The 24,394-nt window shown below is 40.2% G+C and overlaps 1 protein-coding gene across 1 annotated transcript in view; it reads right to left on the reverse strand.

Annotated features, from left to right (window-relative positions):
* The window catches only part of LOC140942270 (uncharacterized), a 32,175-nt gene extending 10,213 nt beyond the window's left edge, over positions 1-21,962 (reverse strand). Inside the window, exons 1-14 of the mRNA XM_073391260.1 lie at positions 21,706-21,962; positions 20,708-20,881; positions 12,089-12,430; positions 11,740-11,811; positions 11,076-11,258; positions 9,924-10,196; positions 7,933-8,112; positions 6,644-6,877; positions 5,638-5,805; positions 5,247-5,327; positions 4,040-4,180; positions 3,383-3,553; positions 1,975-2,112; positions 1,078-1,218 (exon numbers count right to left, since the gene is read on the reverse strand). Of these exons, the coding sequence (XP_073247361.1) occupies positions 1,078-1,218; positions 1,975-2,112; positions 3,383-3,553; positions 4,040-4,180; positions 5,247-5,327; positions 5,638-5,805; positions 6,644-6,877; positions 7,933-8,112; positions 9,924-10,196; positions 11,076-11,258; positions 11,740-11,811; positions 12,089-12,430; positions 20,708-20,881; positions 21,706-21,952 (2,545 nt within the window). The 5' untranslated portion in view covers positions 21,953-21,962. The remainder of the gene's footprint in view (positions 1-1,077; positions 1,219-1,974; positions 2,113-3,382; positions 3,554-4,039; positions 4,181-5,246; positions 5,328-5,637; positions 5,806-6,643; positions 6,878-7,932; positions 8,113-9,923; positions 10,197-11,075; positions 11,259-11,739; positions 11,812-12,088; positions 12,431-20,707; positions 20,882-21,705) is intronic.
* Between the last annotated feature and the right edge of the window lie 2,432 nt (positions 21,963-24,394).

The following is a 24,394-nucleotide window of genomic DNA, read 5'->3' on the forward strand; positions in this document are numbered from 1 at the left end:
TTGCACTTCCGCTTTTTTTTGTACATTGCTGTGCCGTTCTTGCACAACTAAGACGTGAAAACTTCCTAATTTCAAGTGTTATGTAGACGAGAACACAAGACAAGGATTTTTCTCGGGTTTACCTTAGTGTAAAAACCTGTGAAGTTTTTCTTTGTTTTCTAGCTATTATTTTCCTTGGCTCTATTATTTGTCTTCTCTTCTCACCAGCGTCTTTGTATTCATTGTTTTACGTCACTCGTGAGGTTCACAGGTTTTTACACCGAGGATGAGCCTGTTTTTTCCGTTTATTACATCCACTTTGAAATCACTGGCTATCCGTGCAATCTGATTGGCTCTCAGCGGTGTGATTTATTCCTAAATCGCACCATTTTTTGCTCTAAATCGCATCCGTTCCAAATCGCGTCATTTATGTTCTAAATCGCATCATTTCTGTTTTAAATCGCATCATTTTTGTTCTATATCGCATCATTTCTGTTTGGAATACAAAATGAGATGTAAAAGCCTTTTTGTTTCGGCTTTTTAACCAACCGGCTACTTGATCAATAAAATATTAGTACTGACTAAATTCTGCGATTTCAAAATGGAAGTAATAAAGTGGTAATTGAACTTCGTGTCGTGCAATTTTGGTCTGAAATCATACTTGTAATTTCAAATCGAACTCGCGCTGCGCGCTCGTTCGATTTTGAAATCACGCGTATGATTTCAGACCAAATTGCACTCCACTCAGTTCAATTACCATTATAAACTTCTGGTCTGAGCTAAAGTCATGTACGATTAACTACAGAAAAACTCTCCCACATTTGACAAATTGAACCGAGGTAAAATTGTAGTGATGAAGTTTGAAACAGAGCGAATTCCGCAAGTTCTAAGTGACGTTTTCGTCAGGTAGTTTTCACTTAGGTAGACAAACTGACATAGATAACTCATCGTATATAAATCATATATAACCAAAACTATTCCAGCAACCTCTCTCTAGAAGTTTTAAAATGGCCATGAAAAGGCCGACATACTAGGTAATCCTTTGTGAAAAAAGAAGCTATTAATGAAGAGACGTAACAGCTACAATTGTAACCATACCCTGGCATTTTAAAAGTTTTTTCTTTGCATCGTAAACCTCTTTGTATCCCTTGTTACAAAGGCACTTGTATGATCCAAACGTGTTCACACAGTATGAATTTGCCAGCGGACAGGAACCTTTCACGGAGCATTCATCTCGATCTGTGGAATACAAGAGGAAAAACTGACGTGGTAGCGTGGCTCTCAAGCGAGTATCGAAGTAGAGAAGAAACAGCAAAGAGGTAAATATAATAATAGTTACAATAATTGCTGCCAATCCAGCAGTTAAGGTTTAGATCTTTCTTTTGATTGGATAAAAAAGTGGACCATGAGTCATGTTGTACCCAATCACAAAACAGAAAAAAACAAAAACAAAAACAACAACCACAACAAAGCGAATTTCATTAGACACTAAGTTGGAAATGCTTTGGGAATATCAGGGCATAATGTGTATGTACCGGTAGATTCAGCAAAGCCTAAGAGCGGAGTTCCCTGAAAAAGATATTTCGAAATTTGTTGGTATGTAGTATCTCTGAGTTGGCCATGGTTTACGAGTTTTGATAAGAAAAGCAATCCAACCTATCCCACTGATATGAAATAATAAAGTTAGGAAAGGGAGATACAAAGAATCAACCAAAAGAGGGCATTGAAAAAATCTGAACTCCAGATGTGATTCGAACGCACGACCCTCCGTGTTCTAACCATTGAGTACTGAGGACTCGTTGGCGAGCGCAAGCAGGGTCACTCTTTTTGGGTTGGACTTACGAACCGCATAGGGGCGTAGTTTCGAATCCCTTCTGTGGCTCAGTTTTTTTCTGTGTCCTCTTATCGTTGATTCTTTATATCTCCCTTTTTTAATTTTGAGTAAAATGCAAATAATTTTGCCCAATTTTATGAGAATTATACGCCAAAACTCACCCACGCATTCCTTGTTTTTTCCTTTCTCCTTAATTTGATATTTGAACCCTCCTCTGCATTCACACTTGTACGTAAACTTCAAATTCTTGCACTCGAAATTAGCAGGACAGATGTCAGGTATGCTACATTCGTTAACATCTAGAAAAGTAACATAGCAAATTACTCAGAAAGAAAAACGCGGCTTTCCTCAAAGAACACAATGCTGTCTCCTCTCTGGTCAACCCCTAAACTAGTAAGCTTTCGTCAAAAAGGTCCCTAGTGCGAGGCGCTTGTAGTTGAAAAACCCTGTCCCCCATCCTCCAGTTGTACCTGTTGGAAGTATATATACGACATGAAAATTGATACATAAGATGCATGTAAAGCTTTGTGTGCATGTGCGTCGTTTTCTTTCCTTGTTTGGACAATTCCCCACATTCGATATGCTAAAATTTTAACATGACTCCGAGGCTTTCTGGTCATTTTTCTATTGGTTTGGTTTTCTTTGTGCTCAAGCTGGTCTCTTTTGGGAATTGCAAGACAATGGAGTCTTAAAGAAGCTATAATTTTGACCCTAAAGCCGCGGATTCATGTTAGAATTTTTAATAAATCGAACGTGGGCTATTGGACTGCCGTTAGCGCATTTTTTCCATGGAAGTTATTGTTGAACATATCAAGAATTAGTTTCAGTCGAAGAGAAAAAGAGAACCAGTATGAATCAATCTAGACGTAGAAAATAAAAATCACAATTTTTTCCTTGCAACCAAGACGGCAAGACGGCCATGTCGGAGGTCAAAACAGAAGAATTTTTTCTTGAAGAATTTACATGAAAATAGAGTTTAGTTTCCAGAAAAGAGAAATGCTTTAGTTTTGATCCCCCAACATCATGATGGCCGCCTTGACGTCACGTGCAAACCTGCAGTTGGGATTGGTAAGTTTAAACTTTTCCTCCACTGAAGATCGACTAAGACAATTTGAATGGCTCATTTCTGAAGCACTGATCTCCACTTGCAATGTAACTTTTATGCGGCAATTTTCCTTAGTAAAGGTATTCTTTTGACATCTCCTTTCATTTTCACTAGGAGAGCTCCTACCCTTAATAATCCCTTAGTCGCCTTGTACAACGCATTTATTCAATTTAATTTATTTCTCTCAATATGCCTTGACTAATTCTAAGTTAAAAAATCTATAGATTGATGTTTACAAGAAAATGTTTCTACAGAATTAATATTAAAGTTTGAGTGTGATGGCCGCGTGTCGTCTTTTCTCGCTTGGGGTGATTTTCACGCGCGCTCGAGTTTCGCTCGCTCTACTATCCCTGAGGAAAAATGGGGGACTACTCGTAGTCTAAGTTGGTCACCACAGCGCTAATTACGTTTACAGTAAATACAGGCGAGGAATCAAAAAGAGAAATATAAATGACTTTGTTTACCAATGAGAGGTCCATTGTACACTTCAACTTCAAGGAATCTTAATTGCTTCCATGAAACAAGCTCTCCACCAGGACTCAGATTAACAATTTTTCCCTCAATTGGCTTGGCGAAAGAAATGTTTTGGACTCGGTCGGCTGTAGGATGCTTAAGAAATATTCTCGGGTTGTTATCTAGATAGAAAATAAATTTAGTGCAAATACGATCAAAAAAGGGAAGGACAGATTAGATTCCCCACTCGAGACCAAACATTAAAAAAGTATTTCTATGCCAGTAAAACTTCGATACATTTTATCGTCTGACTACACATCGGACTTGAACGTTAAATATTAACAATAACAATCTGAACAAAAGATGTAAGACAGTTATATTATCTAATAATTAACTAGCATTTTACTAAAAAAGTAAAAAATGAGGAAAATAAAAAAATACCCCTCCCAACACATACACACTAGATTTAAAAGAGAAACGCATCCGGCGTATGACTTCGGTGACACTTTTTGGTAGGGAATATTGTTTTTTCTTATACATTAAAAATGCTCTTCGACGTCTGACACTTTTTGTTGAAATCATTCAGTAAGATGATCCTTAATGAATAGTTCTGTTTAACAGTGCTTTTTATCTCTCTCTAGTATGCCTTACAACATATATTGCCTTACCAATAGTAATCGCTAATCCCTTCAAGTCATCTGGTCTGTAACCAACAGGGGTAATGATGCGTATTACATGAACCTCAACTTTTGTTAGTAAGTCAACACTCCACCACGGGTACAGATTAGCGTTTGTTACGAATGGTTTGTCTGGGAAAAGTGTAAAATTTCATTAAAATAGCATCACTTTAGGCGAACGCCAAAGACGAGGTTATCTTTTCCTGTTGTTATTTATTGAAAATATTCCCCCAATTCTAATTGTATTTCATCACCTGTTATACAGGTGACTGCATGACGTTTGCGATATCCTTTAATGTTACGTCAATACTACTGGATAAACGCTAGAAAATAGGACGACCACCGTGAAGTCTTGGGAACAAGGATTACAGCATTGCTCTGGTGGAGCTATAGAATATAGCGGAAAATTTTACCCCTTTTGTGAAGACGGACTACAGCCTAAACATACATATATAGCAAGAACAGCATTATTTAAGCAATAGAAAACGTTATCCGTGTTTGCATAGCCTAATATAAACACGAGAGGGGTTGGGAGAATTCGAGACAGTTATGCAAATCCGAGACGAAGTGGAAGGTTTGCATAACTGTCGAGAATACTTCCAACTCCTAGAGTGTTATTATCAGGCTATGCAAACACAGAAAAAAAGTTTTCTATTGCTTTTATAAAATAAATTTCCCGAGAAAAAACGCAAAACTCTTTGTTATGGTATTGATTAAAAAGAAATTCTTAGCAGTCTCAAAGTCTTGTACACAAAGTCTTGCACGCGTAATCAGTTCTTGTTTTGCAAAAATGTGCTTTTCAAAATACAGATTTTTATCGCTTAAAATGTCAGCTTAGGCGAAAAAAAAATTGACACAGCTTGTTTGTAAGAGACTTTCCAAGTTTCAACGAAGGAATGGGTAAATAAAGTAAACTTGTCGAGTTTTGAACTTAAAAACTTTTTCAAATTCTTGTTTGCGTGATTAGCGCGCGAAAAGCAAAACATCTTAACGTTACAACCATGTTTACATACTCTTATGAAAACACTCCTCTCGGCCAATCAGAGCGCGCGTACTATCCTAGTTATTTTATAAGAATGAATAATAAATAACTAAATAACTAAATAGAACTCAGCCTCATTCACTATAATTGCTGATTTTGCTTTCTGATATAAAAAGGCTTCCTTTTAAACCCTTATGGTCTCTTGGTCACACTCACCAATCTTTTGATCACAGCCAAGTCCAGGTTTGAGTGTTGGACTGTTCGTACTTTTCTCTGGACGTCCGGCAGCAACGTTAACTAGAAATGGAATTAACACAGCCATGACGTCTGTAAGTTATTATTTACGCTTAAATGTACAAAGTTGCTATATTCCTACATAAACCTATGGGGGCGGAGGGGAAATCTCCTTCAAGAAAGAAAAAAGATGATCCCAGAATTTTGGTTATCATGTGAATGGACGGATGCGCTATCGTGAAATTTGAAAAGCCATGCACTGATCGCATGAGCTCGCCATTTTTTTCACAAGGTATAAAAAATTCATGATCTGTCCCTCGTTCGTGTTGGACCGTAAATGTGGAGTACATGCCTTCACTCTGCTCCTACTCACTTGTGGTCGTTTGGAATACCTCCACCTCACAGAGTTGAAGTGTTTCCGGTGTGTTTTGATCACGCATCTCTATATACACTGCTATTCCCCTCAGCGGGTTTGTGCATTTGAAATATTTTGCTTTTCCAGAGTACTTCGACGTGATCGTGCATCTTCTGAAATTCAGCGCTGTAATAAGAAAATTTAGGGCTGTTACAGCGTACAGAGCAAGCTAAAAAAGATAATGTTCTTGAGACAATAAAAGATAAAATTTGATGACGTCATCTCGTTCTGGTATCTTTGTGTGGACTTAAAATGAAAACGAAAAGGCAATTATGTTTATTGATTTATATTTCGCCGTTTCTGTTTGGCTGTAATCCTCCAGCTGATTATTCATATAAAAACAGCAGACGCTGAATAAATTTGGAAGATGCGGACATTATACAATCATTGACGTCTTTCATGCTGACGTCAATGATTATATATTGTAAATACAAAATCAAGAGCTTAACATAACATATGAGTGCAGAACTCAGATTTTGCGGCGATGGGATCAAGAAAGAGCCGAATCACTGATTTGGATGTTACGAGAATAGAAAAATTATATCCATTGAATCACTTTCATTTTTATGCTTTTTAAATGAGCAGCTACTTAAAAAATTGAAATTGTGGTTTGTTTATCCACGGAATACTTAGGAGTTCCGAAGAACTAAAAAAACTCGTTGAAATGTGTCCGTGCGTTCCAGATGGAATTGGAATTTGAAAGTGTTGGTTTTTAAAGAGAGGGGAAAACCGGAGTACCCGGAGAAAAACCTCTCCGAGCAAGGGAGAGAACCAACAACAAACTCAACCCACATATGGCGTCAACGCCATGATTCGAACCCGGGGCACATTGGTGGGAGGCGAGTGCTCTCACCACTGCGCCACTCTTGCTTCCCAAAAGAGGAAATGGGTCCTGTTTTAAAACTGTTTTTCTAAAAGCTAACAAAAGGTTGAGGATGGTGAGGTGGCAAAATGGACCTCTCACCTGGATTTGGGTTTCCAACTTCAACTTGAATTTCGAGGCCTTTCTTGTTTTCATATGATTTTTCTGAATGCAGCACAAACACTACAACAACCCGCACCTTGTCACCAAATTTTACATGCCAGAAAGGTTTCCTCGTGTCGGAGAGGCACTTTCCGAATAGAATTCCATCGACTGTTGGAGAAACGTCGACAGGATTTCCAGAGTCTCGTGTGATGCGCTTCAAGGCGATATTTCCTGCATAAAAGGTTAAAAGCTCCTTTATGGAAAATTCTTACACGTCAACACTCCGAAGCTAAAGCAGGCTCTTTTAAGCTGTTTTTAATACTAAAGGAAGGGAGAGAGCCTTAACCTGAGGCCCATAGAGCACTTATTATAACTCTCCCCTTCTCCTTATCGGCGCTCCGTTTTTCGGGTATTAAACCTACTTATAGCTACATGGAAGTGGATAAGTCAAAACAAGAATTTGAAGTCACTCCCGCGACTTACACAGATGGCTGACCATAATCATCCATGAAAGTTCTTCCTCTTTGGACACTTTCAAATAATGTCCTGTGGTGAGGCTTTTTTGTGTGGCATAGGACGACGAGAAGGCTAAAGAGTGCAAGCAGACGGAAAGGGGAATGTCGGTCACCGCTTTCCCTGCTATCAGAGTCCTCTTTTCATTGCAGCTATTGAAAAGAGGCCTCTGATAGTAGGGTAGTCACCGCTCAACCCCCTGGAGTCTGTTCGCCTCACTTCACCTCGCTTTTCGTGCTATGTTAAATATGCTGCCAACCTGCCTGCTATCTTGAAAACAGTAAATCATGATATTTGTGCGGGAATGGGTTATGATATTAAACCATCGCCCATTGACGCCCATGACTTGAAGTACCAGGCAATGCAATTCGTCTGGCGTTTCACTCAAAACCTAAACAGCACTGTTGAACCAACAGGGACCGAGATCCCAATTGTTATAGCTTTCAGGATCATCAACACATGCAAACTTTCCCATACCCTTCGAGGAGACTGTTTCTCTCTTCCATGGCTTTTAACGTTCACAAAGTCGTTCGCGTGGCTTGTCTGTCGCGAAGTTGCGAACCAACCACTTGACACACAAGCCACGTGAACAACTTCGTAAACGCTAAAAGCCATGCAAGAGAGAAAACACTGCTAGCAGGGTAACTTTCCTACAACGCTAAGGCGCAACGGGTAAAACGTCCGTTCGCATAACCGTCATCTTTTCTTGAATGTCGATATAAATCAGACACGCTGTTGTTAGATGTTTTTTTAACATGACGTGTCATCCTTACCATAGGTCTCGGCATAAACTTCAACTTCGCAGATGGAGAGAGCTGTGGCTTTCGTCTCCTTTATCTGTATCTCTACTGCGTCACCCCACATATAAGGCTCATCTCCATTTCGGCACTCAACGCTCCATACAGGTACCTCTGTCTTTAGAGTTTCACAGCTTGTAAATTTACCTTTCAATCCTTTGCAGATAAAAATATGAAGCCAAGTTTAATATTATACTTATAATTAAACTGATTTAACACTTTTTCTTAAATCAGCTTTGCAGTAGTTTTTGGACTTCTCGTTCTTGGTCCAACGTTTACAACTAGCAGGATCTTCGTCCACGGTTTTTGCAGTTAATTTAATCCTTTAACCCTATTCAGACTTGGGGGGGGGGGGGGGGGGGCTTTTCGAACCCCCCCTCTTGCAAAATCGTGATAACTCCTACACCGAAAGAGCTATGACGTTCAAATTTTCTGACTTTTCCTAAAATTTATCTAGGAACATTTTGGTATAATTACAGTGTCCATGTGATTAATCATGTTGCCATGGCAACCAGTTTCTGACACATAGGTTTTGGAAAATTTAAAAAATGGTGATTTTTTTGTTTTAAGATCGCGTTTTTACACTTATAGTACTTTTTGTTGTTAAAATGGTCTTTGCTTGGGACTAGTTTTTGAATTACATCAAAATGTTTCAACATCGAGTATTTGGGGGGGAGGGGTGGGGTAAAATTTGTCGCTTTTTTGCTTTGACAAATATGCTGCTCTATTTTCCAAATAACACTTCCAAAGTCATTTGTTTGGGTAATAAACATTAGTTTGACACTTCTTTTATACATTCTGAGCTTTTTCCCCTTTGAAAGTTGCTTTAAATTATAATTTAAACAAAAAAACGGAAATCCAAGATGGCGAATCCAAGATGGCGGACAACCATTTCAAATTTTAAATTTTATTGCCTCCTATTGCTTTTTCTCGCTGTACAAGTGTTTCCTTGTTACTAGTTCATAAGAAAGGATAACAAAGAGATGACTTTACCAATATTATTGATATTTTACGTATCTAAGTGGAAAAATAATAAGAAACATTGAAAAATCGGAATATGACGTCACTGTGACGTCATCATTGGGCGTGGCAAGTCAAAATTGGGTGTGGGGCTTCTTTGTACGGAGATGATCATTGTGTGTAAATTTCATGACCCTAGCATTATTGGTTCCAGAGATACAGAGGGGGGGGGGTCCGAGGAGGCCCCCCCCCCCAGTCACAGGTTGACCAAAAAAGCCCAGTCTGAATAGGGTTAATATAATGTAGGGTGCCTGGTAGAAGAGATTGGAAAGGAGGTGGGGAGAAAGGGGGGGGGGGGGGGCGGAGAAGGGGGAAACTGGAAGGAAGGACAATGGAGACTTCCTCCACGGTTGAAATAATGTAACGCTAATTTTAAAAATTGGTATAGGGGGAAGGGGGAGGAATGAGGAGATCCTAAAGGCACAAATCATAAGCAGCCAATGTCTTTAGCTTATGACTTGTTTATTTAGCAATTGTGAACTCGAGCATACTTCTATACGTACCTGTGATACAAATCTTGGATGAAAAATTCTATCTATTCGGCACTTTTTAAGTAGATTCTATGGTAAACATTGAAACTTTTTTTACTGGATCAGGAACCCGAGGGCGGTCGGTTTCTCGAAGTAGTGACAAACCAGTTGCAGTAAATGGCAATAACAAGTTTTGTGTGATTTCGTAAAAGAACTATTTTGAAATTTCAGCTTTTGCAATCAGCAAACATGACATGGTCTACCGCATGACCGTTTCAAGAAACGTTGTATATCTAGACCATCGTCTAATGGAGCTTAGAGTCTGTTGCCCAGCAATATCATTGTAACACAGTAAAATCTCTTTAAATGAGCAAAACAGTATTATGAAGTATTTGGATTAGTTTAGGTTTCTGAGAAACTGCCCACCTACCCCTCACCCACGCCAACATTTGTCCCTGAGTGAGAAGTAAGTGTTACCTGCATATACTATCAATGGCTCGTAAATAGAGTCTCCAGGAACAACCGTGACTAGTGCTATTGGGTGGAGGCCGTTTAGATGTACAATCAGCCAAGGCCGGTACTCGGTCAGGGAAAGAAAACATGATTGGAAATTGCCATCCACCACAAGCTGGCTGCATGCAGGAGCCTTCTTACAGTGCTTGTCCTTACAGTGGTGATAGTCATCCGTAGATGATGCAAAGGTTTTCATGCCCAGCGCCAGATTTTGTCTGCTGTGACTTATAAAGGGCTCTAAATTTTGAAATAAACAAAGCCAAGTAGCATCAGTTTAGTACATTCAAACTTCTTCATTCCTTGCAACTTGAGGAAAGAGACACGTGCCAGTTGTAGAGAGTACCGTATTTATTCGAATAGGCGCCCAACCTCAAATTAGCGCCCACCTCGAACAAGCGCCCACCCTAAAGGCGGAAAAAGTTAATAAGCGCCCAGCCTCGAATAAGCGCCCATCCCCACCCCACCCCACCTCCCTCCCACTCCCACTCAAACGCAAATAAACGCCCACCCACTTCCGCCTTCCACCCAAAAAAGGATTAAGTACTAATAAGAGACTTCGCCGAAGACAGAGTTTTCTTCAGAGTGTTTTGCAGAAACCTTGCTTTCCTACATCTTCGCGTTTTGTTATCACCATTTACTGTTTTGTTGCAAAATATACATACTACACTTGTTGAAAAGGGTGAAAATTTTATAAGCGCCCAGCCTCGGATAAGCGTCCACCTCGAATAAGCGCCCACTCTCAAGATCCAAAAAGTTAATAAGCGCCCAAGGGCGGTTAATCGAATAAATACGGTAATTACGTTATAGAGGGTTAATTGAAACAGGAGTCAATGTATCTGCCTCATGAGCTGGAGAGGTGGCTGTTTTAGCGTAGCGACTCTACTTTATTTATATCGTACCGTAAACATATGGCCTTAAAGTCATGAACGTTACTAATCAGCTGTATACGCTTCAATACAAGCAACAACAAATGAAAAAAACACCCTTGTTTTTTCTTTAAAAAGAAAAATGAATAGTATGGAGCCAAAAGAAGAGAAGGATCCACTTTGCTAAATATAGTATTTTGAAATTCAAAGTTAATGACATTGCAACTGTGAACTGTGTAAGGTCACTCGCCTGGTTCCTTCTGCTTTACACACTTCTCTCTTGGAAGAATTAAATTTCCTGGGCGTTTCACAGACGGTTCATAATCCGCGTCGCACTTGCAGTAATACGAAGCCGGTACAAATGCAGGGCTGATAAATGAAGTGTTACACTGCGAGAATTGAGGGCAAGGCACGTCCAGCTTACAAACGCTTGCTGCAGCAAAACAAAAAATATATTATAGAGATACATAGATAAATTATTTATTGGCATGTCGGAAGCCTGGGATGATACTTTATTCAGGGAGTACCAGGTTACCTACTATCTCGCAAATATTGTGGAACGACATTTTTGCGGATGTTTAATTTTACAGATTGCTTTTTTCTGGGAAATAATCTCTGCGATTATCGAAATAGACTGACTTTTTTCTGGCTGACATTAGGAAATTTTAAGATTTTTAAGAAGTTGTGCACTCGCAATCCTAGTGAAAAACTAGGCAGAGATGTAAAAGACATTAGTAATCAGTGTCACTCTTTAAAAATTACTTCTTCCAACTTGTATGCTTTACTGTAGCTGATTTTTTGGAATCTTTTTTCGCACTAAAATACTTTTTTAATAGGTCCGTTAAAAAAAATTATAAAAGAAAACTACAACAACAAAAACAAGTGAAGAAAAAACACATGGGCGATAAACATACCTCTCAAACGAAGGTCTTTTATGTTGCATTCAAATGTTCTCTGAATTGGCTTTCTATCCACGCCGACATTTGCTGTAAAATAATAAAATAATTGTAAGCTGATTATTTCTGGATAGGCTACCCCCATACGACAAATGCAAGTTAAAAGTTGGTTAGGACGTTAATTACTATTTTCCTCCCACACCAAATAGCTATCTCCTAGGCTGCTAATGACCTTGGCGTTGATAAAGTAGTCCTTAAAACTCGATATAAAGGTCACCACCAGCCTCGTTTCTATTCAAAGGCCAGGGCACTAAGCACACAACTGTAAAATGGCCTGTTGTTAGGGACATTTGATGCTTTTACTTACATACGTAAACTGCCTTAACCGAATAGCTGTCTCCTTTGCTGTTAATGACCGTAGCCTTGATAAAGTAGTCCTCCGTGATCCTTTTTGACGGCCTGCAATAAGACTGGAATTTCCCCTCTTTGTCAAATGCGTGATCCAGCGGCATCATGACTTCGTAGTTAGGGACGAGGAGTTCTTTTCGCGGTGGCCGATCAATGATCAGATCTTTTCTTTTACCCTTGAAATTGCCTTTTGGTGATGCATCCACGATAACGGATTCCTTGTCAAATCGCAAAAAGCGCCCTCTCAACATATCATTGCCATAGGAAAGGAGATATTTCCAATCCTTATTTTGGGCATCCCCTAGGAAATAAAGATGTGGTAGATAGCCTTATTCATTTCAGTATTTTATTACATGGTAAGCCTTTGTATGGATACCAATTTGGATACCATAGGCAATTATCTTAATGATTTTTTTCAAAAATAATATAACATGTACACTACCACATCTATATCAATAAAGAACTACTACAAATACACAACATACACTACCTACTATCGGCAATGGTTCAATACATGCACTAAGGATACCATTTTTCAATTGATTAATGAATACAGAAGTAGCTCAAAAGCGCTTTACCATGGTGTTAACTACAGTAAAACTACCTTTAATTGAACTCTGAAGGGAAACAAAAAAAAAGGTCGATTATAAACTGACATGATCTGTTCATTGAACGAATCAAAAGTTGCTGTACTATAGTGTTATAGTGTTAGTGGTTTTACCGATTATACAACACGAAGAGCTAATGTCATCCGAGTGGGGTTACAAGAAACAGAAGTAGTAATCGGGGTAAATTTCAGTGACATTTTGATCAAGGAAAAGGATTTAGTTCGAGTTTGCGAGGAATTCGTGTAGTTCGAGTTAACCGAGTAAAAATGGCTGAAAAGTGGGGTAAAATCCATAGGTCGACATAGGGACGGAAATGAGACTAAGTCGAGTTAGCGGGGAACTCGAATTATCGGGATTCTACTATAACAGCTATAATGTCTTTCAATCAAACACCTCATTTCTTTACTCATTCTAGTGCCTTCTCGCAGAAAAAATTTTTTTAGAAGAATGATTAGCTGAAAGAAATTCCATATAGAGACCGTTATTGTCTCGATGTTGCTTAGTAACGCTAGCGACATGCGCATTAGGACGTAGTTTTACCATGTGCTCTTGCCTAATGGCGGACTATGTACATCACGTTTGTTTGTTATAAATGATTAAATCCTGTTGAGATTTCAAGACATGGTGGCAGCGGTTAAACCAGTAAAATGCTGAAGTTAAGCCCTCCAGAGAAATTTGATTTTTCCAAACCGCTCGACTGGCCAGATTGGAAGCAGAATTTCCTGCGATTTCGACTCGCGACGAAACTTCACAAAGAGGAAGGCGCCGTGCAAGTCAGTGCTCTCATTTACACAATGGGAAGAGAAGCAGAACATGTTTATAAGTCTTTTACCTTGGCTGATGGAGATGATGCAAAATTCGACGTGATTTTGGCGAAGTTTGATGAACATTTCGTGCCGAAACGGAACATAATTCATGAGCGGGCACGTTTTCACCAAAGGATCCAAAAGCAAGGAGAGACAGTCGAATCGTTCGTACGAAGTCTTTACGAATTAGCCGAACACTGTGATTTTGGTGACAGCCGTGATCAGCAAATACGGGACAGAATTGTCATTGGAATTCTTGATAAAGGTGTGTCGCAGAAATTACAGTTAAAGTCGGATTTAACGCTAGAAGTCGCGATTCAAATAGCTCGCCAGTCGGAAATGGTCAAGTCTCAGGTTACTGATCAGAATTCCCTCGCATCGAAGGAGGTTGAAGAGGTGCACAGTAAGAAGAAACCGACTAATCTGCGTTGGAAAAAGGAAAAAGGAAAGAAAGAGGATCCATCTCAGAAGCAAGGTCAGAAGAAGTGTGGCAGATGCGGTCTTCATCACTCAAAGCCTGAACACTGTTTAGCAAAAGATAAACGATGTTTGAAATGTCAAAAAGTGGGTCACTTTGCAGCTGTTTGTTGGTCCAAGTCGGTGAGTGAGGTGAATAGTAGTGGTGGTGGTAGTGCTTCATATGATAGCAGTGTTGGTCGTTGGTTCTTAGGTGCGTTGTCAAGTGATTTAGATCAGGATGACAAATGGAAGGTCCAGCTTAAGGTCAGTGGTAAACCTCTGGTGTTCAAAATTGATACCGGTGCTGATATTACTGCCATTTCAAAGTCTACTTTTGATAGTTTGCCAAATCAGCCCAAGTTACATCCACCGAAGATAGCTCTTTTCAGTCCAGGAGGCAAGTTGCAGTGTGCTGGGCAGTTTACAACAGCAGTGACACATTGCAACAAGAAGTACCAACTCAATATTTTTGTAATCAGCGGAGAACATGCTAGTAACTTGCTGGGTCGAGAAGCAGCTTGTGAAATGGGTTTAGTTGCGAGATTAGAAGAGGTGGATGCTGAGTTGTTTGGCGATATAGGCTTGTTCAAGTGTGAGCCAGTTAGGATCCAACTGGATGAGAATGCCCAACCCTACTGCATCAACACGGCAAGAAGAATAGCTTTCCCTTTAATGCCAAAAGTAGAAGAGGAACTCAAGCGGATGGAAGAAGCTGGTATCATCGAAAGAGTAACAGAGCCGACAGAATGGTGTGCGCCCATGGTACCAGTACAGAAAATTAATGGTAAGCTCAGGATCTGTGTCGATCTAAGAAGGCTGAATAGTGCAGTGAAGCGCTCCAGGTTTGTACTGCCTACCTTGGAAGATATCGCACCCAAACTCGCCGGTGCCCAGTACTTCTCCAAACTTGATGCGTCCAGTGGATTTTGGCAGATCTCCCTACATCCAGATAGCGCCAAGTTGACCACGTTTATGACTCCATTTGGTAGGTTCTGTTTTAAAAGACTTCCATTTGGAATCACGTCTGCTCCAGAAATTTTCCAGTCTCTAATGAGTGATCTGTTAAAGAACAGAGAAGGTTGTGAAGCAATTATGGATGACATTATTGTGTACGGGAAGTCTGCAGAAGAACATGATGAGAACTTACAGAACACGTTTGAAGTTATCAAGGAGTCAGGACTGAAACTGAACAAAGCGAAGTGTGAGATCAAGAAAAACAAGCTAACATACTTTGGACATGTTCTCAGTGCCGAGGGGGTAAGTCCAGACCCGGAGAAAGTGAAGGCAATAACAGACCTCGAAGCACCAACCAATGTGACAGAACTACGCAGACTGATTGGCATGATTAACTACCTCGGGAGGTTTATTCCCAACCTTGCTTCAGTGATGCGTCCAATGAGCGAACTATTAAAGTCAGATACAACTTGGACTTGGGGACCTCCCCAGCAAACTGCATTTACCAAGGTCAAAGAAATGATTTCAAGTAACACAGTGTTAGCATTCTATGATCCTAAGAAGCCCACTGTTGTTTGTGCAGATGCTAGTAGCTATGGAATTGGGGGGGTTCTGATGCAAGGTCACAGTGACCAGCTCCGCCCAGTCAGTATTTGCAGTAGAACACTCACAGAGACTGAAGTCAGATATGCTCAAATTGAGAAAGAGTGCCTGGCAGCAGTGTGGACATGTGAGAGGCTCTCACGTTATCTAGTAGGGCTTCCAAGTTTCCAGCTCTTGACAGATCACAAACCACTGGTACCACTGATCAACCAGAGAGATCTTGATAAAACACCACTAAGATGCCAAAGGCTTCTCATGCGCCTTATGCGGTTCAATCCTCAGGCAGAACATGTACCTGGCAAGCAGATGGTGGTGGCAGATACTCTGTCAAGAAGCCCTTGTAAGTTAGAACAGGAACCCGACACAGTAGAAGACGTTTGTAGGCATTTGTAGACTTGGTTGAATTTACAAGGCCAGCCACAAGTGATCAGCTTAAAAGAATCAGAGAAGCAAGTGCAAAGGATGTCCAGCTCCTGAAAGTGATGGAATTCACAATGGTAGGGTGGCCAGCCCATGTGGAAAAAGTCCCCCTCGAGATACGAGAGTTCTTTGATTCTCGTGGACACTTGTCAATGAGCAACGGTTTATTAACATATGATGATCGCATAGTGATCCCTGCAGACATGAGAGAGGAGATACTGGATCGCATTCACACAGGTCACCAGGGTATAACAAAGTGCCGTGAACGTGCTAACCTTTCCGTGTGGTGGCCGGGTATTTCTAAGGAGATCAAGACAAAGGTGGAGTCATGCCAATTCTGTCAGGAAAACCAACCATCACAAAAAAAGGAACCACTGATGACCTCAGACCTACCTGATAGGCCATGGCAGAAGGTGTCTACTGATTTGTTTGAGCTAGCCGGTCAGAAATACCTAGTAGTGATGGACTATTATTCAAGGTTCATCGAGATATTAAGCCTAGTTGAGACAACAAGCCAAGTTGTCATCCAAAAGCTGAAGTCAGTGTTTGCAAGATGGGGCATTCCGAAGGAACTAATAAGTGACAATGGCACACAGTTCAAGTCACCACAGTTTGATGAGTTCAAAGCAAAGTATGGATTCAAGCACACCACATCAAGCCCGTATCATCCCCAGGCAAATGGTACTGCAGAAAGTGGCGTGCGTATCGCTAAGCGGATTCTGAAACAGGAGGATCCACTCCTGGCTCTTATGGCCTATAGGGCGACCCCAATCCCGGCAACTGGAAAGACACCATCAGAGCTGATCATGGGAAGGCTGATACGTACTACACTTCCAACACTGACCAAAGTTTTAGAGCCAAAGCTTCCAAACCATTCAGCAGTCAAAAGAGCTGATGTCAAAGCCAAACAGGGCTACAAGGAGTCCTTTGACAAAAGGAATGGCTCGAGAGAATTACCAAAGCTACAGCCTGGAGACTGGGTCAGAACTAAGCTGGATAAGGAGAAGCAGTGGACCACAGAAGCTAAGGTCGTTAGTGAACACCAAAGTCCCAGGTCATACATCATAGACACTGGTGGTAAAAGATTGCGAAGGAATCGTAGGCATCTTAGAAAGATCCCTACACCCACTCGTTATGACACAGCAGGGGACGAGTCCCAAATTCCGGATATCAACAGTGAGCCTACTCCCAAGGTCGTCCAAGTGGAGGACACCAACGTTCCCGGAAGCAGCAACGCCAGTCCTGACGAAAGCGATCAGAACGCAATTCCAGAACAGAGAACCTCAAGTGGTAGACTTGTTAGGAAACCTATTCGTTATAGTGAGGACATTTAGAACTGTTGATTTTGTTGACTATTGGACAGTCGTTATTATTTTTTTCATAGGTCAACATATGCCTAGGACTCTCTTTGATTAGTTTTCAGAACATGTTTAAGCATTGTATTCAACCAGTTCATTTTTGTTGTATTTTTCCTTTTTAAAAAAAAAAAGGGGAGATGTCTCGATGTTGCTTAGTAACGCTAGCGACATGCGCATTAGGACGTAGTTTTACCATGTGCTCTTGCCTAATGGCGGACTATGTACATCACGTTTGTTTGTTATAAATGATTAAATCCTGTTGAGATTTCAAGACAGTTATAAGCACGAGGAACTTCATACAGGCTAGAGAGGCTCGACACCGTTCGAGGAGTGCCGGCTGACGCCATGTTTCGATTTGTTTCTTTTTCCATCTTAAAATTAGTTAAAAACCACAGAGCTTATTATTTTTCTATTATTTATTATTTTACTCATGTGTACTTGAATAAAAAAATTAAAGTTTTAAGGAAGAAAAAGCTCAGTTGTTACTATCGATAGCTTTACTCAGTCCCGCGCGAAAAGGTTCGAAATCTCTATCCAAGCCGTACAGCGGACTTTTAAATGAAATTCAAACCTCTCATTTAAGCTGAACACAGACTGAACACTTCCAATATGGCCGCTAACTGCAAGGTGCAAGTTCGTCGTTTCTCACGACGCGTAAACAAACTAACCACAGGACAGACAAACCACGCGAACGGCTTCATAGACGCTAAAAGCCATGCAAGAGAGAAACCTCTGCCCGCAGGATAAGGGACAGAAATTCACTATGCTCCGGCTAATCGAGACTATCGCGAGACTTGGTGGAATTTTATGGCAGATAAATATTAAAAGTCATTTAGGAAGCACGAGGAAACTCAGTAATACTACAAGGGCCTTGTAAATGATCCGTTATTCTGACTCGGGAGGGACACATAGTTCAAGCAAGGTAGGATAAATTTCACTTATCTGTTGGAATTAAGATAACCGTCTAGATTTTAAAACGGAATAGGCTATTTTACAGTTGTGTGCTAGTTATCATAACCTTTGAGTGAACGTGAGGCTGAGGTTGACCTTGTTTTGATACAAACCTCCTTCCTTTTCTAATGGAAATTTTGCTTAAAAAATATTAGTTGGCATAAACAACAACATGATTTACATAATAAAGCAAGAGGGGTTGTATCAAAACAAGGTCAACTCCAGCCTCGGTTCCAATTGTAACTCTGTAACTGTAAAATGGGCTACTCGGCGCGTTTGTGCCTGGGGAGGGGGTGGGTAATCCCTATCATGGCCTATATGGGGAGGCTGTGCCGGGAAGGGGTACCTTTTTCAGGCTTCAGGTATGAGAAAGGGTAGGGATTTCACAAGATGAAGGGTATAAAAGTGTCATTTGGGCCTGTGAAAGGGCCCAAAAGGGCTAGCAGATGAATATCATGGCTTTAAAAAGTCGAGAAATAGAGTACCGAAGTGATGACGTCATAAAAATGAAATTTGTGAAATTATGGGATTTGTTATGATATTCTGAAAGAACAACGTCCAAGACGCCTACTCGCCAAAAATTAGCAATTAGGGGCAAATTGTCTCTGAGATATTAGCCCAGTTATGCTGTGACGACTCCATACAAATCCTTCTAAATTTGGCTTGGTTCATAAGATTAGGAACCAGGTAAGATTTAGAAGGATTTGTATGGAGTCATCGGAGCATAACTGGGTTAATATCTCAGAGACAATCTGCTCCAAATTGCTAATTTTTGGCGAGTAGGCGTCTTGGACGTTGTTCTTTCGGAATATCTTAACAAATCCCATAATTTCACAAATTTCATTTTCTATGACGTCACACTTCGGTACTCTATTGTCTATTCTTGTGATTGATTCTGATTGATTCCTATTTAGCCTGCAGTGCAGGCGTTTTCTTCAGGTGGGCAAACGTTTTGCTTGCGAAAGCACCATTTTGAAACTCAAAAAGAGAGGAGAAAATAGGGCGAGTCACAAGGAGCAGGGTAGGGGGGCGGGGAGAGAGAAGAGAAAAGAGAGAGTATTTTTTTCTCCCCTCCCCCTCCCCCCTTTTCCTTCTTTTGCCCTAGCACCTACCCTAATAGAGTTACTATATTTACTCTCCCTAATCTTCCTTCCGCCATAACATCAAAGATGGTGGTTATAACAGTACGAACATAAACAAGCAACTTTTACCTACCCAAAATACGCCTGCACTGCAGGCTAACTCCTATTTAAAAGACAGTGCTAATTTACAGCAGTAAAAGAGATGCAAAGTTCTAAACAAGGTATGTGAAGGTAGGGTACCATGTTGGTGAAAAATGGCATATAAAAGGGTGAGGGGTTGGACCTCAGGGCAGAACCTCCCCATATAAACATTAACAGAATTATTTTGTACTTAACTGCACTGAGAATTTTATGTTGCACAACTTCATAAAATCGAATTTCAAAAAGAGGCGTGGTCACATGACTTCGCCCTTATCGTAGATGGCAGAGAGAGAAGCACGTATCTTGTAGCATAGACTTTGTTATTTCTACTCTGTTGTGTAGTGGTCTCGTTATTCATTGAGCCTAAATGAAATGGTTCTTCTTTAGAGGAGGTGGTTTTGGGTTAATAATATGAGAATGAATATGACCTCTTCAAATTTTACATACATTATTTTAATTAACAAGGAGTCTTCTTCACGGTTTTCTATGAAAACAAACGGGAATTTATGGAAAATTGCCAGTCCGATCCGATCTGGTTTTTGTTAACGCTTGGAAATGTACAAAAAAGTGTGCTGCACGTACAAAGTCGTTGCTTTGCTTCTTAAACCTTTTGCTGTTTTGCCGTTCTTGTTGCTGTCGCTAGCTGTTGATGGATCTTAATGTCCTTATTATCGATCAGTGCTAAAGAAAGTTGTCCACAAATAGGCAATTTTTTATCTTTTTGTCTCATTCGCAATCGAGAGAGTGCAATAAGTTGTTCCTAGATTATGCGAGGTATTTGTAATTTACTTAATCAGGGGCACCCAACGAGAATATAGTTCAAAGCCACTTAAACATTGCATTGTTAAACGTATTTTAGTATTTAAACGGTAAATAGAGGCATACTTTTATCTCCTAAAAATTTTCCATCTGTTCGGATTTCCTAGCTGAAAGTCTGGTGATCCGAAAATTATAGGGATCAAAACTTACCTTTTCGAAAATTTCAGCCAGAAAAAAGGCTCCCGAAAATTATAGGTGACCTTTTTATGGTAAAAATCCGTTAAAAATGAGAAATTATACCATTCGAAAATCCTAGGAGAAGCAGGCAAGCAAGAAATTTTACAACAAATGTTCCGATAGTTCTAGATCTCAAATGGTCTTCCGAACAGATATTTTCCGAAAGTTGACGTTGGGTGCTTAATCACATGTTTACTTACCGTTTACAAAGACCTCCACCTCGCACAGGGTCAACACCCCTTTTTTCTCAAGGCGAATATGCACGTATCTGCCGAGCATGGGCTCAGGGCAGTTGTACAGCCATGGTTCCTTTGGGATCTTAAGTCCTTGCCGACACAATCGGTTCGTGACTCGATCAGAGTCCTTGTTATCACCTGTTGTAAAGCATAGATGGAAAAAATCATCTGGGTTACGTACACTACATTTTTTAATTCACTAATTTTTGGAGTTCCGTCATTAGCATTATTTTCAAGCAACGTTGATGAGTGTGTTACATAATCTTTTGTTGGTTTACACGTCTTTAATTAACCTGTGAGCCAGCTCTCTATTTTGGGGAGTCGCTAGAAGTCACGCGAGAGCCCTACACGAAAGAAAGCGCGAGTGAGAGGTTTCCTCGGCAACTCGCGGCTTCGTCGCTCGCTCACGCGTTCTTTTGCGGTTCGCTTCGCTCGCCATAATTGGAGAGCTTGCTCGCAGACTACTGTATACTTTAATTCGCAGGACTAGACGAAAGTGCTTTTAAGCATTCACGACATGCAAACACTGGAAATCTTAAACCTTTTGTGTGCATAATTACAGTTCTGTCATCATATGCGTATGTGGTCACAGGTAGCGCAAGCTCGAGATATGAGCATCGGCATTGTTGCGTAACATTCGAAATACAACGGAAATATAAGGATTTTTTTATGGGGAAAAACCTATCGTTTCTGTAACCTACGAAAATGAAAGGATTTTAATAAAAACAGCTTGCCTTGTTTAAAATCTGGGTTACTTCTCTCCTGTGTAGTCCACGCGCTGATTTATGGCCGTTTTATGTATATATGGAGAAAACCGTTTACATAAAACCCATAAAACGGCCAGCGGTCATCAATGCGACGTGCATCATTTAACGTCATTACATCATTATACTTTATAGCGACCGGCGTTGCTATACATATAGCGCTCAGCGATTTCAAACATAATTATGGACAAACCATACCTATTCTAATGTTGACGTTCGACAACTCTTGGTAATCATAGTCTTTTCTTGTGTTGGCTATAAGAACTTTCTCCACCCAAACGCTTTCTCCTAAGTCAACCCTCCACCACGGTCTAGTACTCTTTTGCGTTTTAGAGCAGCTTGATACATCATAACCATGGCTGCTACTATCCACTGCACGCTTAGCTTCATGCCCCCACTCTATAGAACTTTGAACTGCGGGTCTGTTCTTTGCTACGTTTATCATATTGACTGGTAATTCTGATCAGAAAACACAAGAGGCTTTAGTTCAACTCTGTGTTAGAGCCTGAAAGAATATCCATTTTCAACACTGATCTTTATAACACCTCGTTTATTTCCCGTTCTAGAGACATTTGTTCCATTTCATCCAAGGTACGCGCAAGTCGAACCCGAGTTTGCCGCAAAATGTCGTACCCGGTATTTCGTCTAGCGTTTTTTCAAGCCTCAATCAACAGCGTCTTTAATTCTCTTGCATTGCACTCGCTCCCTTGCCTAGCCTGTTGCAGGCGTTCAGATAGGAGGGCGCGGGAGAAAAATTCACGAAGAAAAAAAATTGAGGGGAGAATTGGAAAAGGGCAGGGTAGGGATTCGCTTTCGCCCCCCTGTTCCCCCCCGTTTTCCCTGTGTACAAATTAACTCGATCCCCATCATCTGGCCGCCGCGCTATACTATCTGAAGGCCTGGAATAGGCGAGCCCTCGCCCTATGTAAGGGAGTCTAGGTTCCAGAATTCGGGAAACTTTTGTTTGTGGAATCCGGAATCCCACTATCGATTGGAATCCAGAATCCAATATTCCACTGACAAAGACTGGAATCCAGTTCCTGAAATCTGGAATCCAAGGCGTCGAAACCAGAATCCAAGGCTATCTTCGATTTCCTTACATGAAGCGACGAGCTCTGAAGAAGTACATTCTATCAAGTGACGTGAAAATTTTCTGCATAAACTTTGTTATGAATGTTTTTTCTGGCTTCAAGAAACTTCTACTTTTGAACTGCTTGGAAATAAGACTGCCGTGAAAATAAATACCAGGAAAAAAACCTTAAAGGAGAGGACAATTTTGCTATTGATTGAATTACATTTAAATGTGTGGCCGAACGAAATGAGCTGCGGTATTGTTAATTCTAACTATTTTTTAACTTTTGAAGCTATCAATTTTTCTCTTGTTAAAAATTTACGTAGTTTTAGTGAGTCTGCGGAGGCAGTGCTTTCATTTTTCTTGCAAAATCGAAGCCATAAAAAGAAATTATTCGCCATCTTTATTTAAGATGAAGTTGTTTTTCCGTGCAGATACACTGAATCAAGCAAGTACGGATATATAATTAGACAAGGTTGGCCTCTCCCTTTTTCTCTGTTCTTTAGAAGGTAATGAACCCTTACAACTAACCTTCGCAAAAGATGCCATCACCGATATAACCCTTTCTGCATTCGCATCTTTTACTTTGACAAACTTTATTTGACCCGCAATCCCTGTCTGAATTACACTTCTTTTCCTTTCCTGAAGAAGTAAAGTAAAAAAATTAATCAACAAATAAGAAAAGGTTTCAGATTTTCTTGTGTTTAACGAGTGCCCAAGTTCTCGAAATTTGCTTGCTTTCGATTTGAAGCTGATTTCTCATTATAAGTTGACCTGAATTAACGTCTATGTGAGATTTCTGAAAATATAAAGGGACATCTTTTGATGCGATCACGTTGCTAAGCATATATTACCATTTGTTATTTGAAGAAGTCCAGTCAATACAAGGAACGCAATTCCAACTACTGCCCTTTTCTGCATTCTTTTATTTTTTTTTGGACACAGCGAAGGTGTCGCTTTTAGCGCTCCATAGAAGTTAATCATTTGCGTTAACAAAGGATTAAATTAGAATCACCCTTAAGAGATACATGCAAAAATGCTTTTGTGACGTAAGTTGTTTAAATGAACTCACGCAACAAGACGGCAGGGGAAAGAAAACGGCAAGCCTTGTGTGACGAGCGTAGCAATAATGTTGTTTGAACGGAGACTAGAACACGGAAATGTTAAGTGAATATGCCAATGAACACACAGGTAATATCCCTGTTACGTTTGTCACGCAAAAGCGTTTTGCCATCCTCTTCTTTCTGACGCCCTGTTGCGTAAACGCAGCCCGCAAGGACAAGTTGTTTGAAGTTTCGTTCTTTTAGAAGTGAAAGCACAATCACCTGAGAATAACATTAAATTAAAGAGAGGACGAGTCTAAAGACTTTAATTATGATAAATAATGAAATAGATTAATGAATGAATAAATTAATGAGAAATATTATGAAGTTTTTTGTTTCCTTATTTCAAGAAAGAGCGAAGCCATCGACATATGAGTAGTTATTGAAAAATGAATTTGAAAATTATATATCGGTCTTTTTCATACTTGCTTGTCAATTTCAGGTTGAGTCATATCATTTTGTGAAACAGTAGAAAATAAATCTAATATTTTCTTCCGAAAGCTCACTTCAAGTCTATGCGTTGTTATGCTCGCGTACTTATCTAGGCAATAAAATTTGAATATTGTCAAGAAAACTTCGAACAGTTTTTTCAAAGAAACAATTCTTATATCATTTTATCCGTTTCCATTAAAGTTACCAGGACACTAAGCGCGCGCAACGAATTATTCTCGTTCGAAACGTTATCTCAATTGTGACGTGTAACGCGAATTCT

The sequence above is a fragment of the Porites lutea genome, chromosome 1, assembly GCF_958299795.1.
Source record: "Porites lutea chromosome 1, jaPorLute2.1, whole genome shotgun sequence".
Classification (NCBI taxonomy): Eukaryota; Metazoa; Cnidaria; class Anthozoa; order Scleractinia; family Poritidae; genus Porites; species Porites lutea.